Source organism: Hermetia illucens, chromosome 1, assembly GCF_905115235.1.
Source record: "Hermetia illucens chromosome 1, iHerIll2.2.curated.20191125, whole genome shotgun sequence".
Taxonomy (NCBI): Eukaryota; Metazoa; Arthropoda; class Insecta; order Diptera; family Stratiomyidae; genus Hermetia; species Hermetia illucens.
Genome location: NC_051849.1, coordinates 95,686,488 through 95,704,882, shown reverse-complemented (window position 1 = coordinate 95,704,882; position 18,395 = coordinate 95,686,488). Strand labels below are relative to the sequence as shown.

Sequence of the window (18,395 nt, the reverse complement as noted above, 5' to 3'; positions counted from 1 at the left end):
CTGAGATTATTACCCTGATTTGACTCAGGTACTCATTCACAGCTGAGTCCACTGGTGTCCGAAGTCAAATCACGATACAAATCCCAATGCCACCACTGAAACTTAAACCGCGGCATAAATAATACATATATACATACACGTACATTACGTGTTGGAAACTAATGAGAAAAAGTCCGCTCGAAGATTTTTATATAAGAAATGCAGATAACTTTTCATACATGAAGCGTCCAACTTCTGGTTCCCCAACTTGTTTCTTTTATAGTGTTAATTTTTCCTGCCAATATTCGTAACTCATTTGAACTCTTAAAGTTTTGTATAATTTTTTTCTCAAATTTCTAGCTAAATTTAACCAAATTTTATTGACTTCTTACAGCTTTCTCCAAGATTTGTGTGATCTTTTTCCAATTGGGCAAAGAATGCAACTTTCCTCTTATGAAATTGCCATTTCATAGCCTTTCATTTTAAAACTAAGATTAAAGTGTCCTTCTAAGAAAATAGTCTAAATTAGTCCCAAACACTATTGATGATTTAATCAAATGATAGTAAATCAATCAAAAAAGCATTGAACATTTTAGCATTCCACGCATTAATGATGATATTGTGATTCCCTTTTTGACTGATTTGATTTCCTCTGCCATTTACTTCTTTTCTGATTCTCATTTATGCATCTCTTTTGTTCATTTATTCTGGCAAATACTAATGTTTTGGTTTGTCCCATATAACTTTAGTCACCCTTCGATTAGTCCCCATATCTTGCTATAGATAATTTTTTGATGAAAGCAGTCAACGTAGCATGAGCCGAAGGGAGTCTGAGGAGCTGCACAACCGATATAGAAAGACGAGAAAAGAATTACAAGCAAACCCGAACCCGAACACTTCTAAAGGTATGCAAAGAGGCGGACCCCGACCCATGGGGAGGTGCGTACAAGGCGGTGATACCATCGATCAAGGATAAATGGTCACCGCCGATTGCTGTAAGATATTGTTAGTATTTTTTTGTCAGAAGTCCCAAGTGAACCATACCTACTCACTTCCTTAGTAGATCCTGATGAGATTTCCAAGGTAACCACACAAGAGATTCTTAACACTTCGAAAAACATTCATCTCCATCATCAACGGCGCAACAACTGGTATCCGGTCTAGGCCTGCCTTAGTAAGGAACTCCAGGCACCCCGGTTTTGCGCCGAGGTCCACCAATTCGATATTCCTAAAAGCTGTCTGGTACCAACCTACGCCATCGCTCCATCTCAGGCAGGGTCTGCCTCGTCTTCTTTTTCTACCATAGATATTGGCCTTATAGACTTGCCGGGTGGGATCATCTTCATCCATATGGATTAATATCCCACCCACCGTAACCTATTGAGCAGGATTTTATATGTTTAGCTGTTATCGGTTGTGATTTTCGACCCTAGATAGGAGGTCTCAAAGTTGTAGTCCCCTATCTTTATTCTTGCCATTTGACCAGTGCGATTTGATGTTGCTTGGTTGGTTTTCGGTGCTGACGTTGTCACCATATACTTTGTTTTGCCTTCATGGATGTGCAGCCCAAGATCTCGCGCCAAATGCCGCCTGCTCGATCTGGATGAAGGCAGTTTGTACGTCGGGGGTGGTTCTTCCCATGATGTCGATATCGTCAGCATAGGCCAGTAGTTGGGTGGACTTAAAGAGGATCGTACCTCTTGCATTTACCTCAGCATCACGAATCACTTTCTCGAGGGCCAGGTTAAAGAGGACGCATGATAGGGCATCCCCTTGTCGTAGACCGTTGTTGATGTGGAATGGTCTTCAGAGTGATGCTGCTGCTTTTATCTGGCCTCGCACATTGGTCATGGTCAGCCTAGTCATTCGTATCAATTTCGTCGGTATACCGAATTCTCTCATGGCCGTGTGCAGTTTTACCCTGGCTATGCTGTCATAGGCGTCCATATTCCAACAATTTTTCCATCGCTTGCCGCAGTGAGAAAATCTGATCTGTTGCTAATTTGCCTGGAGTGGAGCCTCTTTGGTGTGGGCCAAGGATGTTCTGGGCGTATGGGGCTATCCGGCCTAGCAAGATAACGGAAAATATCTTATAGATGGTACTCAGCAACGTGACACCTCTATAATTGCTGCACTCTGTGATATATCCCTTTTTATGTATGGGACAGATTATGCCTCTTTGCCAGTCGTCAGGCATTGATTCGCTGTCCAAAACCTTGAGCACAAGTTGATGAACCACTTGGTGTAACTGGTCGCCTCCATATTTAACCAATTCGGCTGTAATTCCATCGGCTCCTGGCGACTTATGATTTTTTAGCCGATGAATTGCACGGACTGTTTCTCCTTAACTTGGTGGTGTCAGTATTTGTCCGTCGTCTTCAGTTGGTAGGACCTCCAACTCGCCGATGTTCTGGTTGTTCAGTAGCTCATCAAAGTACTCAATCCATTGCTCCAATGTGCCTACTCTGTCGGAAATCAGATTATCCTCTTTGTCTCAACAGGATGAGCATCGAGGTGTATAAGGCTTCATCCTGCTCATTTGTTGGTAAAACTTGCGCGCCTGGTGCGGTTGCTCCCTGTACTTTTCGAGTTCACAGACTTGTTTGTTCTCTCAGGCTTCCTTCCTCCGTCTGTGAAGTCACTTCTCCGCTCGACGGAGTTCATGAGAAATTTGCGCACGTGCCCACGTTCGGAACGCAACGTTACTCGTTCCATTGCTAGCTTACATTCGTCGTCGAACCAGCCGTTCTGAGTATTTTTGCGACCGTGGCCAAGTATGTTTGTGGCCGTATCAACGTATCAATCCACGTTTCACCCTGGGTCCTATACTACCCTTTGATTGCTCGAAGAATATTGCGGAAAATGAAACTCTAGACTTAGACGGCATTCGGCGAACTTTTTGGACGGGACATCCACAGTCGGTTTGTACCGATCACAGAAAGGGGAGTCTCTCGGTTAGGCAGTTCCTACTGTTATCATCTGGTATACATCGGCATAGAGCTTCTCCGAGAGAGACTAATGTGTTACGATTCGGACGATGGACCTAAAACACATGGGACAACCTGTAAGGTTCTACAAGAACCTATCCTCGGCCCTCTTCTGTGGATTATAATCTACGACGAAGTATCAGAATCGATCCAATCTCTGTCTGCCTGTCTGTCACACCCGATTTACTCGCAAACGGCTGACCCAATCGTCACGAAATTAAGTGAAAAGATGTGGTCTATGAATTCCTTTACCTATAGAAAGTGCCACCATTTTGTATTGAGTTTGAGGGAGGCTCCCCACACATGCGAAAGGAGGATGTAAAATTTCTTTTCACCGAATATAAACATGCGGAGTATCAAATGAAACAATAGTGCATCTATACGAAATCTGAACCTTAAAATACACCTCATTACAATATTTGCTAAAAATAAAGTTAATAAGGGCATATTACTATATTTTAGAAATTTAGTGGAAACCCCCCTTAAGATCATGATACAAACACAAAATGCTTTTGCATTGGTGTAAAGGATAATATAAGGCATAACCTTGCGAAGTTTGAATGAAACCCAACTATTATTAAACAAGTCGGGAAACCAGAAGCTCGGCGCTTCAGGTATGAAAGGTTTTGTTTGCTTCTTCTGTGAGCATATTTGAGTGTAGAACTATCCCATTTGCACATAGCATTTAACATGCCTGGCTATCCACTTTAGTGTGATATTGATATTTATTTGCAGTAAATTTACAAGGTAAAGACGACTTTGAGCTATTGTAACTTTGTTAGTTAGTAGTAATAGTATGATTTTTATCAAGCTTGGGGATAATATGCTTCATATTATATTTTATACTACTACAAACTTTCATAACTCCAAGATAAACTTAGGCGGGTTTTTACTCAATTTCCCCAAAAATAAGGTAATATATTATTATTAGCTTAATTTGAACATGGAGAGATATGGAGTATTTTGTGGCCTGGGCCCCATATAGAGGCAGGTTCATTATTTTTTTCAGACTTTTCGGTTGAGTTCTGAGAATGGGTCCGTTAAAGAAATCATCACTTTTGACCCCTCCCACTCCCCGCCTTTTTAATAAACCTCAAAACTAAGACCGGCTTCAAAATTTACTGATCGGAGCCTTTCGTTTGATACCACACATGACTATATTCGGTGAAAAAAATGTTTACACCCCCCTTTTACATGTATGGGACCCCCCCCCCCCCCCCCCCTAAATATCTACGTAGAAGGATATCTCTCACTGCATGTCTGGAGGTTCACAGTTTCCACCTTTCCACCAATGTCAATCGGTATAGCCGTTTCTGAGAAAAGTGCGTGTGACTGACAGACAGACAGACGGATCAAATCCATTTGGGTGTGATAATTCGCCATATTGCCCAAAGTGCCCAAATATTGCAGAGGACGCAGAACACGTCATTTTCATTGCCCCAGATTCGAAGCCCAAAGGGCAACATTAGAAGCTACAACCGGGGAGCACTTTACACCCGAAAATATCATGGAACTTATGGTGAAAGTAAAGGGGATATGGACCGAAGTCGAAAAAGTGATTGCAGACATCGGAAGAAGCTTAGGCAGGAAGAAGTCATCCGAAAGAATGAACGCTAAAGGAACACGAGCAACGAGAACATGAGCGCAGAATAAGTTTTGATCGAGCCCTGCGACGTAATACCAAATGGGAGTCTCGCGGGGAGAGTGGAAGGAGAAGGAGGTGGTTTTAGTGAGTAAGAGTTCCACATAACCGTGTGGCAGGAGCCTGCCGTAGTTTTTGAAGCTTTCCACCTTCCATCGGAAAACAAAAGACAAACGGGCAGACAGACAGACAGACAGAGATTGAACCGATTTTAATAAGGGTTTGTTTTGAAAAACCTTAAAAGTTACAAAGAGTCCAAATTTCCCATTTTACACGAATTATTTGCAATTTAAGACGTGTAAATTAGACTTCTATGAGCGGGGGGTACATTAGGATACTTTAGTTTTTAGCTTTTTTAGTTACTTGTATATCAGTATGAATTACTCGAGGCTGACATTTGTGTGCATATGTATGAGCTAATAACGTTTGTGGGTAGCGTACACCTGGTATTTCCTTTAAAGGGGTCATCCCGTGTGTCGGATCCGCGGAATTGAATTTTTTGCTTTTGGCATGAATTGTATTTAGATATAGTGTAGAATATATGGTCAAAGTGATTTTTTGATATTCGGAGTCGTTCGGAAATTATAGTGTTAAACACATGATAAGTCACATGCTAGATTTATGTCGATCGCCGCAATAAAGCGCGTATTTATCGGTCCGAATGACGTTCGAATGTCTTCACTAAAAGGACAAGAATTGAAGCCAAGGTACACATATACAGTTTTTTGAAGAAACCTAAGATTTATGGACTAGGTATAGCAGTTTAATGGCCAGTTAAGATTTTATGGCTAGAAATCGCATGGGTTTTTCTCGAAACTGCATATTGAAAATCGGCTGCCACCATAGCCCAAAATCTATCCAGCGAAATTCTTTGAAATTCTCACGACCTATTCAGAACATATTTCCACAGTCCACAAACTAGGAAAATTGCGAATTAATCAGTAGTTTTTTTTATTCATTCAAGAAGCCGTGAAAAAACACCACAAAAGAAAGTTTAACATGGCGCTAAAAATTTAGCTTCCAATATTTTTTAATAATCCTAGTTTGCGGACTGTGGTTAAGTCCGCACGTTAAAATGCCGTTTAAATTTTTTCTTTAAGGTGATCATGGCTGAAGAAAAACACATTTTTTGGAGATGGGTGTATAAGTTGCTGTGTATTGCAATAATGAACTACGCTATGGAGCTGGAAAAATTACTACGCATGCTCAAGATATTAATAAATATATGGTGAAAAAATCGCATTTGTACCTTATCCAGTTCTTCATAAAAAAATTCTAATGAAAGGGAGAAAAGGGCCTTTACACAGGATGACCCCCTTAAGTACATATATATATATATGTTTTGTGTCCGGAGTAAAGTGAAAATGCATGAAGATGCATTAGATCAATTTGCCTGGGCAACGTTTGTTTATTTAGGATTAGCATGATATTGATGTCTTTGATATATATGTACATATGTATATCTAGATTTTAGTAATTAATAATGGAATATTTTGCATTTTTCGCTATGTACGAATGGAAAACCGTGCATAGGAAGTCTTTACATTAGATAAACATAAAACCTTTTACCCGAAGCGATTTTTCTTTTGAATTTAGATAGGCACGCATGGTGTAGGGGTTAGAACATTAAATTATCGCAACGGAAAGTGGTGGTTCAAATTTTACTGGTAACAGAAGATATTTTTATCGTGACTGAGGGTCTCAACCGACTTAGCTATGAATGAGTTCTTGAATCAAATCAGGGTAATATTCTCGGTGGGGCGCAATGCTCACCACATTACCTCCTAGTTTACCGTTACAATCTACATAAAATGAAAGGTTCTAATATAATTGAGGGCATTGGTCCAAATTTGATTGCGCCACGGATTATTATTATTTAAATTAAGGCATTATTTACCTTTTAGGTTGACCTTCAAGAGTTTGCTCCGGTTTTTGTTTTTTAGTTTTGTTTTTTTTCTGTTTCTGCCATCGAGTTTTATTTTTGTAATGGACAGATTTCATTTCTGGTAGTTTTGGGTTTCTAGATCCAGATCCTTGGAAATTCCACTGACAAAGAGTACGCACCAGAATTTTATTAAAACTACGTTAAGGTGTAGCGGTGCAAACTAACTAGCATGCTGGCATGCATATAAATATGTACGTTTTGACAGACACTGACGCGAACCTGCAGAGGCACTATTCACCACATTCAATAGTAATTTGCGTAATTCTCCGATATTTCCAAATGCAAAATTTAATATGTTAATAAAAAAACCACCTGGTCCCGGGAGCATTAGTGAAAGGGACTGCAATCCTTTCTGCCTATAAACTCCTGAACAAGAACAATAATAATTATTAAACATGAACTTACATTTTGCCTCGTGGACCACGAATTACACAATAAGGAAGCATCTTCTAATAATCGACTCTGAAACGGTTTAAGAAAAAAAGGTGGAATCATTATCAGGAAAGTTATTTTTTTCACTTTTTCATTCAGTGCATATTTGCACTAAATATTGTGAAAGATAATATTTGGAATTTCAAAGTTCAAATTATTTATTCCTCACAATACGCATTGAGAGTTTGCTCTAGAACAAATTGTATGTACGAAGATTTGCTTCAATGTTTCGAAAGCTCTGCATCATTATTTCACCCTCTGCGAGTATATATTTTATACAATTCACGAAAACACAATTTAAGATCCATCAACAGTTTCGACAATCAGACATCCGTTTTACCTCGTTCTGCCCACTGTCTGCCTATCTTTCACTTTCAACCCTCTCAAGGTGGGGATTGAACGACCGACCGTGCATACAATGCTATCGATACGTAATCCATAATTGATTAACTTTGGAAATTGCCAACAGCAGGAGCAGGAGCAGGAGCAGCAACAATAACAGCAGCATCGGGATCGACATTGAGTGCTCGAAGCAGCCAACCCAACGTGTTCATTTGTAACATTCAGGTTGCTGGAATAGAAACAAACCGCGCTATCGACCCACACCATATCCTTGGAATCGTGAATGCCACACAATTCGCCCTCGGCCGACAACAATGCTCGAAACGAGCGATTCATAGAACTAGGGTATTGCCTATAAGCACATACGAAATTTATAGCAAAGGTGCATTCCCGCAATCGATTTGGTTAACCAAATATCCTATTTATATTAATTGCTTGCTATAAGTTGGCTCGTTCTTCAATTTGCCATGTACCATATTTATGAGCTTTGCAACCAGTTTGCCTATGAACTGCCAAACTGGTCAATATTCGTAGCTTTGCACGGAAATGCACTTGAGGGCAAGATGCATGCAGCAAGTAAATTTGCATATTTTCGATATGGGAAGTGCAGGTTTAACAAAGTAATTGATATTTCTGTGTACGGATATCACCCAATCTGTGTTAGCTCGAATAAACACCCGGCAACCAACAACTTGACTGAAACTAAGTCTACTAAAATCACCAAATAATCGCTGATTATATGTGCACACCATATGCAATTCATGCACTTACTCAACCCGTACAAATGAATTGCCTCGAGATTTTCATTTTTAACAGCATGAATACGTTTCGCCAGTTTGAGTTATTCTATTAAAAATGACGGAAAAACTTTCTACAATGCTTAATTAGATAATAGGTTGATGCGAAACTAGAACCATTTCAATTACAAAACGTTTTTGAATCAAACTATCATAGTAAATGCATGCTGACTACAAGCAAAAAAAGTGAAATCCTTTTTGGGAAAGATTCTGTTTTATTCGCATTTTTTTATTCTGAAATTTATGATAATTCATCCAAAATAGAACCCTATATTAGCCCTTCGAATACAGTTGCCCATTAAGAGAAAAAGAAGCGAAAGGAGACTTCCTTGACAGTATACGGTTACGCTCCACTGAAGCACTCGTCGTTTGCTAGGCAGCACAATATGTCAACGACTCTCAAATTTGCAAGTGGTAAAACTTAAATTGCGAAACTAACAACACTGCGGTAACGTTCTCAGTTGGATCACCAAATGATTGAAATGAAGAAGCCAAAAGCCGAACAACCTTACAAACCTACACAACCTAAAATCCGGACGTCTTCCCCGGAAGGAACGCCTTCTTGGCGATTCCGCGCGTCCTTCCCTTGAGCATGCCATGATGTTTCTTCCGTTACCCGGCCTGCTGCCGCCAAAAAAAAATGACCATGTTCTCTTAAGTTGGTCTTCCTTACCAGATGATCACATAGTTAAATCCGCACCCGTAAGCTGGACGCTTCAGGTATGAAAAGTTTTGTGTACATCTTATATGAAAATATTCGAGTGGACATTGGTCGTCAAGTCAAGTCAAGTGGTGGAAAGCTGGGAGCTGTAAACGCTCGCGTGTATAGTAAGTTACATCATACTACGTGGAATCTAAGGGTTTTACACAAAACCTTAAAAATGATTGACGATTTTGTCCAGGGCAGAGGCAATTCATCAGACGCTGCCTCACCTCTGTCCTGAGAACAACGTGACGGGACCAATTGGGAAGCAATTTAGTTCCCCCTTGTGGACGGACCCCTCCTTTGGGTGGTGAGGCAGTGTGTAATGGGTGGCCCCAGCCCTAGATGAAACCGTCAGTCATTTTTTTTTAACTTGAGTTTTTTACTTGAAAAGAGGTGTCCGTGGACCACAAGAATAAAGTTGCTCTCCAATTGGTCCGTCCCGTTAACAAGTTGGGGCGGACTCAGGGCACTTTCAATCCGCAAACAAAAGAAAACCACTAAGGCTTGGTTTAAATCAGACCACAAGGCGGATATCACTTGAATATAATTCATAGTTGTGTTATGTTTGCGATATAATATATAAATGGAGCGGTTATCGTCTGTCGCTGCTCCAAGGGCAGGGGTGAGGCAGCGTTTGATGAGCTGCCTCTGCCCTACACGAAACCGTCAGTCATTTTTTGACTTTTTGTAACATTCTTTGTGACCTGACCTATTCGTCTGCGCTCTTATCTAGCATGACATCCGTAAAAACATTCGCGTAAAGCATGCACTCCGGAAGGAGTTTCTATCTTCCAAAAAATACCGCTGTCTTTGCCCATTTAAAAACTATGCGATCCGTCTTGAAATCAGTGATTAAAAACGCGCATAAGCCATAATTGATAAACATCGAGACCACTCTAGCTCGCGGAGCTTTCAAGCCGCTTTGATCCCGCAATCGCAATTGTCGGAATACTACTCAATCGTTTGCCAATTTCTTCAATTGTGCTAGCTCTACTGCCAGTTACCTACAACAATCTTGCGACTTGCTTTGTTCTTACTGCTTCTCCGTATTTACCTCATCGTCTTCTGCCTTTTCTACAACCTTCAAGGTGTGGACTCTCTGTAGACCGTCGTTCTACCTCACTCCTCTTGTTTAAAAATCCTTGAGAAATGAGTCAACGATTTATTGCCCTCGCACTTCAGTCCCCTCATAGTGAAAGGACGAAGTGGCCTGTTAAACCCATCAACTATTTCTAATTTCCACGGCTTTACCAACATCGTTGCTAAATATCCTAATTTTTACTAATCTCTAATCCAAAATATACCCCTCTCCAAACTCTCTTTGCTTAACCTCCCCCTACCGATCCTGCAGAGTTCCTTTTAGAGGTTACTCATTCCGTTTCTTCCCTCCTTACTCTAAAATTCTCCAAGGCTCTATATTAGGCAACCTTTTTTTTTCCTGTTTTATTGATGACCTCCCCTCTTTCCTCAGTAGCCCATCCTTTCTATAAGCCAACGTCCTTTAATTATGTACCCCTGTTTCACCTCCGTTAGGCTGTGCGTTCTTGCGATCCAATTTAAACACTTTGCTGCGTTCGTACTCGATGGAGAAACTGACAATAAATATCAAAGATGCCACTCAGTGTGTTACTCAATCAAATTCTCCAAACCATATTCCTACTTTTTGGAGGAGAACCACTTTCATTTCTGAACTCCATGTGATACCTTCGACAAAAAACTTCGTTCCAATTTCGCCTTCACGCATCGTCAGTCACGCCAGGAAAATGTTTAGTTTTATCCTTATCTCCTTTTCTGGCCCCTCATCAGCGCTTTTCAACACAAACTTCGTTGCAGCATAACAATACTCTGTGATTTAGTCATCTTTCCACAATTGTGACTGCTTTGCTCTTCAATCCTTATTCTTTAGAAAAACCATCCTTACCAGTTAAACTTTTATAGGCGAAATAAAAGAAGAAAAGTGGAACATTAGACTATTATCATTGTGCAAAACCTACCGATTGTTTGCCACAAACCCTTTTATTTCTCATTCTCAATAATCCCTGTTCACTGTCTGATTTTTTGTATAAAATTTCCAAAATCATGAGCATCGACCTCTTTTTCGACTGAAAGCTACTCCCTTTGTTATTCTCAGCTCACTCACTGGATGTCTGGATTACGCTAGACTCCAACATTGGCTCGTTCATGTCATGCCTTCTTTTCTCAAAATTTAATCCGAATTCGTTGCTCTAAATTCATTTGAACCTGGAAAATTGTGAAATTCAAAAACATGTCACAATGGTCTCCTATACACTCAATATGACATAACTTCACTTTCATCACCGTTGAACTACGACGCTGGCATCTGGAAGTATGTCAACCTACCAAAAAGGGAAAGAACTTAGATCGGGACAGTAAAAGTCCCACATGGTGGTAACTCCGGGAACATTTTGACCACCGTAGTAATTAGTATTTCCCAGTGCAATGTACCTGAAATTCTGGCAGTTAAAGACCTGTACAAAATCAACTTTCCCTTGATACTGTGTGAGCAAGTGACTCAAATAAGGGTCCTATCTGCCCTAGGATTCCTTAGAAGTAACAATACATTCACAATGAACACAATAATTGATGGCATTTTTAACTGTTTAGTTATTTCGAATAAATTGAGCCTAATTGTCAGACAGGCAACATTAGATGCTTGAGATTCAGCCGCAGATTACTCCCGATTCGAATGGTTCGTTCCACTCTTTCATGTCCGGCAACCGTTTAGCAGGAAGCAATAACGCTTAGGGTACAAACTCAGGTGAGGCAGCATGTGCTATTGTATAAGAAAGGGAGATTGAATATACCTCAAAATAATTAAAATCACCGGAAAAGTAGCTAAAGCCGTGGAGTAATCCCCAAAGAGTCGGAGAGCCCAAGCAGTGATTCCTTAAATTAAAAGTAGATTCAGCGACGATACGGCCAAATTAACACTTTAGATAAGATATTGGTTACAGAAATATCTGTACTGAGTAACCTTGAGTAATTCCCTCTTTTGTCCTCAGTGAAATTAAATTCCTGAAAACTCAGAGTATGTCATATTCTGCTGACCAGAATTTCTCTCAGAAGGTAAGAGCATATTAGATTCTCTAAATGTCAACATACATAACTGCGTGGTTAGAGCACAAGGCTGTCGTACGGAAGGTCGCGTTTCCGGAAAATGGTGCCTTACATACAATTCATATAAAAAATGTCCATTTTTAAGGTTTTGTGTAAACACAAAGCATTATTCAAATCGGTTTACTGTCTGTCTGTCTTTTTTTTTTTTTGAGGAGGTGGAAATCTTCAAAAGACACTGGTCTGGACACATTAGCGTGTGGGATTTTTATCCACTAAAACCACCCCGACTCCCTCCCTGCCCCGCGGAACCACCATAAGGTATTACATCACGGGGCGGAGTCAGCTCACTCTAGTTTAATCCCATTTCTTCTATACGCGGCGCGCGTAACCGCGCTTTTCTCCTTTCCTCTGTCTTGACCGCATCCAAATTCTCTTGATGTGCTAGCATTATCGGCACCAGATTATCTGGTACCAGCACCTCTCCTAGAGCCTCCTCTAGATTCCTCCTTTCTTGCACAAATCTCGGACAGTGGAAGAATACATGCTCTGGGTCCTCTGGGACTCCATCACAATTTGGACAGTCCGGTGAAGTCTCCAATTTAAATCTGTGAAGGTATTGGAGATATCCTCCATGTCCCGTGAGAAACTGGGTGAGATTATAATTAATCTTAATTAATCTTAATTACTAGCGGTGGTTGATTTATCACAAATATACTATACGGTTGCTTATAGCTGAGCTTCCTGTCTATCACCACCCCCAAGTATTTGATGGTCGGCTTGGAAGTGATGATATGATTCCCGATTCTAACACCGGCGTGATTTCTCTTCCGGCGCTTGGTGATAAGGACCGCTTCCGTTTTTTCCTCCGCAAGTGTCAGACCAGAGCTCTTTAGCCAACTTTTAACGGCACTGATTGCCTCACTTGAGTATAACTCAGCATGTTCGAGATGCTTAGCAACAACAACCAGTGCTATGTCGTCAGCGTAACCCACCACTGTGGCTTCCTCCGGAAGGGGAAAATTAAGTACATCATTGTACATGATGTTCCACAGTAGCGGGCCCGATACGGAGCGATGTGGGACACCCACGGAAACAACGTACTCCTCGGGTCCGTCATCCGTGTCATACCAGAGCCTCCTTTCGGTTAAGTAACTATCGACGATAGGAGCGAGATAGGCGGGAATAACAACCTTCGCTAAGGATTTGCATATTAGATTCCAGTTGGCCGAATTGAATGCATTTTTCACGTCTAGGGTTACTACCACGCAATATTTGCTGGTACCACCCTTTCCGTGGATTGCATCTTCAGCCAACCCAGTAACCAATTTGATGGCATCAAAGGTTGATCTGGCTTTTCGGAACCTATACTGCCCATCTGAAAGGCCACCATGGTTCCCAACAACCGTGAGTAATCTATTATAGATTACCCGCTCTAACATTTTTCCCATCGTGTCCAAAAGACATATGGGACGGTATGAGGATGGTTCACCTGGAGGTTTACCAGGCTTAGGCAGAAGTACCAACTTCTGTCGCTTCCATGCGGCTGGAAATATTCCTTCGAACCTGCACACTTCCGACAACTCAGCGAACATGTCCGGTCTGGATTTCACGGCAAGCTTAAGGGCCTTATTTGGTACCCCGTCCAGGCCCGGCGCTTTATTATCTCCTATTCCACCGTAGATCTCTAGTAGCTCGTCTCTGGTGACTAGTGAGATTGCCATCACATTCAGAGGTGGTTGGAATGTGTCGGTGCTCTCCTCTTTCTGGGGGAGCAACCCCTGGATGATTTTCAGCAAGAGAGTGGGCCTCTGAATCGTCCCATTACGATTCCATAAGCTCTCCCCGACTGGTTTACGTCCCCTTCTGAGCGGAGCTCCTTAAAGCATTTCCTCTTGCTACGCTGGACGGCGAGCTTGAGGGTTTTGCAGGCTGCCTTATAGGCGCACTCTTTCTGCCCCTGATCGACTCTACCTACTGCCCTCTGAGCCGCTCTTCTGGCTCGGTGGCAGGCTGATCGAAGACTGGTCAGTTCATCATTCCACCAGTAGTTTGGTCTTTTACTGGGGAATGAGCACCTCCTAGGCATGGACGCGTCACACGCTTTGGCGATGCATTGAGCCAGATGTGCGGCTCTTTCTGTAGGTTTATCTAACCACACCTCTATGAAGGTCTATTAATCCAAAGATTTTGCAGACCAGCCTGAAATCTTTTTCGGTTTCGGGCATGATATCTCTTTGGCCTGAGGCTCGACGTTTGTCTCAAAGAATATTGCCTGGTGATCGCTGTGAGTGTAGCGTTCGCTGAGGCACCAGGACATACCACGCGCAAGCGAAGGGCTGACAAAGGTCAGGTCTACAACTGAGCCTGACCCCCCTTTCTGAAAAGTGTTTACGGCACCTTCGTTAGCCAAAACTATGTCCATCTCTGCGAAATGGCTTCAAAATCTGCGTCCAGTAGCAAAACTGTCCTCGATATTGCTGCGAACCTTGCAGTAATTTATTTGACTGATGTCTGTAATGGAATAATGCAGAGTATGTGTTCCACCAAGGCAGGATAAAAGCCATAAAAATCTTCCCCTTGAAGACCTACTGTATGGCCCAGGAATCATAAATTAGAGGTACAATATGAAATTCCTTAAAATTTCAACTGTACCATTCCAACCATGTAAAAAGTAATATTTATTAGAAGAGGCTGATCAATAGCTATCACTTCATACCGATTCGTGAATATAAAAGTTCTTCAAAAATCGATGTAACCACTTCATAGATAACGCTACACAATACCTATACGCCCACCAAATTTTCTGATGAAAAGTTGTGTCAATTCCAGGAAACCACACAAACAAACAAATGGAAAATTGATTTTAATAAAGTCTTTTCGACTTTGTTTCCAGCAGGAAGTTCTCATGAAAGTTACCGTCATGTAATAGTGCAATTAAATTCTACTTATTAAAGGACTCATGCGTTTAGAATTATTACTCCATAGGAAGCACATATATTTACTGTCTTAAGTCATTCAGTCATTAATTATTGTGAAAATATAATGTGAAATTAAATTATCTGCAAAGAAGCGAATCGATGAGATATTCAAAGTTACTTTCCTCTTTCAATGGGTAAAACCCTCTTTATTCTGCCCAGCAAAATTGCACGTGTATTTTAATAATCTAGGTTCGAACATAAAAGCTTTGAAGAGTCTTTATTGCTGTTATTAGGGACAATGCCTACAACACTTACGTTTTGTGCACTATAAGTGCCCGTTGTCATAACAATTATTTTAATAACCCGCAATAAGCTCTAAGCCCACTTCAGTTTGCGGCTGATACATACACACATACATGTGGGCATTCATGGAGAAAGCGATCATTATCCCTTACAGAATATTAGGGCGAAAAACATTCAAAATTAAGCTGGCGATATTAATAGCAATCCAAGCATTCATCCGTTGGTGAACTGAATTTAAAAATAACTTTTCCGGGAAGCGCGTCTCAAATACCTCGTTTCATTGCTGGAATCTGCGAAAATTGAGTAGTTCATCATAGTCAAGGGTAATTTTCATTAATTCTAGGAAACGAGTGCAGACTGGAAAAACTAGAAGATAATATAAAGATAACTCGCAGAAACAAAAGTCAACTGGGCAGTTCTCATTATTAGAATTAAATGTCACACGAATAATAAAGGCAGGAATAGCGCAAGACTATATTTACTGAGCAGCCAGAAGTCTATGACCCCATTCAAGATGATGACTTATAATAACAAGAACTCAAAGGCAAAAATTCAAAGTGGTGAAATGTCCTTGCTTCCCTACCCGGAAACATCACCTGAGTGACATTGAAAGCAACAACACCCCGGAAATCAATGATATAAGGCGGGATGCGGGCGTACGTGGATACGTACTCATTAATAATTTCACATATAAACAAAACTCAGCTGAGTAGCACTAACGTGACACCAGATAGGTATTTTCGCTATCGACTCCTTGAAATGGCTAAAATTTTGGTTTTTTATTTATCTTTGCGAGAAAGGCGAGCGAACTTCTGTTTACATTTACCAGATCTCGGTGCCATTTTCTTCCTTTTCGCTTTCATTTTTTTTACTTATGACAGTACCCTTACGCACACATTTACCGAATAATGCTCCTCAAATACGATATACCTAATGCCCGTGTGCAATTTACCCAAGCAAAACCCCCAACTGGTAGCCACCCCCAAACGCGGTATGCTTGCATTTGCACACTTATACTCATACAAATATTCATAAACACACACCGCGCCAGGACTCGAGTCGAGATGGGAAATCGCACACATTCCCATCAGTGGCTTTTCTACACCCAAAAGAACGAAAGGTGCCTCCGACCCCCCGAAAAATCGATATTTCATCTGTTTTTTGATTGGTTGCCGTTGTTTCCTTTGGTGAAAGCTTTTACGCAAGGACATCAACTACATTCAAACAATAAACCACATACATAAAGCATTTTCGGCATGAATTTCGCCGAGTTTAAGTGCATGCAAAGTTGCCCCAATCCCTGTGGATTCATCGCTGTGAGGGACGGCTGGATGGATGGATGGATGGATGGTTGATTCAGCTCACTTAAAATGGAGATGGTATACCCACAGATGAGCCTCGCCGGTTGCCGCCCACTGAATATAAAGCCTCTTTGTTGCCCATTCCGAAAATGGAGTCTATTAATCGCATTGAATTCTGTCACGGAGCACACAGGAAGGGAGAGAGGTTCATGCTTTTTATTGATTCTTTTGGAGAAAAATGAGTGCACAACGTTAAGACTTGAAATTGAAGTGTCTGATAACATGGATCCTCTCATTCTGCGCATTTCAAATGTAATCGTAAATGAAAATGCCCAACTTTAAGAGAAATTACGTGTATATGTGAAATTATTCGAATTTCCATGCACACATTTTTCAAAAATGTTGTCTCATTTGGAGGACCACAGTAGTAGCTACCTACCTTCAAACTCAACAGTAGTATGGGAGTAATCGTTGTCATTAAATGAATAGAACCAGGTTCCTAAGTTAAGGTTTTTCGTGGTAAAGTTGGAACCAGAACCAAAAAGGTTTCATTTATATCTAACAACTGTAATCCTTAAAAAATAGTTGTCGAAAAACTACTCAAGATATAATAGAAGGCCCCAACCAGTGCCTTTACTGTAAAGAGTCCTCGTATACAACATATGTTCGGTTATTTCTATTATCTATATAAGCACTGAATAAAGAAGACCTTTCTGTTAAGAAATCCAACAACTGTAGCAGTAACCGTACAGGAAACAACGAAGGTTGTGCAATGTATGCAGGAATTAGCAAAGACTTATGCCTCAACGGAGAGTTTCACAGACTATTGCAGATTGGTCCCTTCAGCGTGACGATTTTGGTACTCGGGTACCATTCAATGCAGGCATCGTATGCAGATGCTCTCAAAGCAACAGAAAGAAAAGATCCATTCCCCACCTGAACACTTGAGAAAAAACGTCGAATTCAATGTTATTCAACTTACAGAGCTATGCATCTATGTTAAAAGAAATCTTGTAAATCTAAAACTCCAAAAACTTCTTTCCCGAAAATATCTGTCATTGTCACCACCACTCCGCACTTTTTAAACAAACCATAAACTTTCATACCCCTACAGACAAGATTACAGAGATTTCAGCAGCACAATAGGGAGATAGTTCGCATTTCGGCGGCACTTCAGCAGTCATAGCTTGCATAAACATAACGGACTGCGGGTCATCCAACTGGCAGTATCACACGAAATTGTCGGCGAAAGTGTTTGGTGTGGTTCTTTCAGACGGGACCAGTTTCAATCGAAGTGAACGTAGTGATTGAACGCCCCAACAACTCGGCCTTCATGAATTACAGAATACACGGTGCAGTCAATATACACCACAATCTCTAACTCTTTGACAAAGTGTTTCGCGCCCGAATAGCAACACCACCTCAAATCCTTTTTGACAATCAGATGAAACATACACAAACGAGATTACCAGATGCCCTAGAGATGAAGCATCGGCAACTGAACTTCGCAGCTGAAAGTTGCGAAAACTCGAAACGGTCGAACTACTCGCCAAGATTTTCTCGCAACTAATGATAAGTTAGTAATGGAACGAAAGAGTACTGAAAACTAGACAATGCAGCAGTCTCTGACACCACGGACCTATGCAGAGACATATCGCAGACCGAGCGGAAAAGCGTCTTCGAAAACAGCAGAAGGAATCCTAGGAAAGCCGATAAAGTAGTACAGTGAGTAAACGTGTCAGGCACAAAAGTTTTACCACGAAATCAGCAGAATGAAGCCATATACATTTCAAACCTGGTCAAGGTTTGAGATAGTAAACTAAAGTCAAGGCAAGGAAGTATTTTCTGTCACATACATAAGAAAGGCGATATCACTCAATGCAAGAGAGAGGTAGAAGCGTCATCCGCGCAGAATATCATCTGCCCATACCAAACAGAGTGCACCCCAGCTAAAACAGATCAGAT

The 18,395-nt window shown here is 41.1% G+C and overlaps 1 protein-coding gene across 9 annotated transcripts in view; it reads right to left on the bottom strand.

The window, feature by feature from the left end:
- The window catches only part of LOC119646252 (inhibitory POU protein), a 141,065-nt gene that overhangs the window by 49,270 nt on the left and 73,400 nt on the right, over positions 1-18,395 (bottom strand). For 8 of the 9 annotated variants that reach the window (XM_038046653.1, XM_038046646.1, XM_038046648.1 and 5 more), the window contains exon 2: positions 6,959-7,015. The exons of the other annotated variant lie outside the window; for it this stretch is intronic. In XM_038046653.1, coding sequence (XP_037902581.1) covers positions 6,959-7,015 — 57 coding nt within the window. The remainder of the gene's footprint in view (positions 1-6,958; positions 7,016-18,395) is intronic. 9 annotated transcript variants of the gene reach the window in all.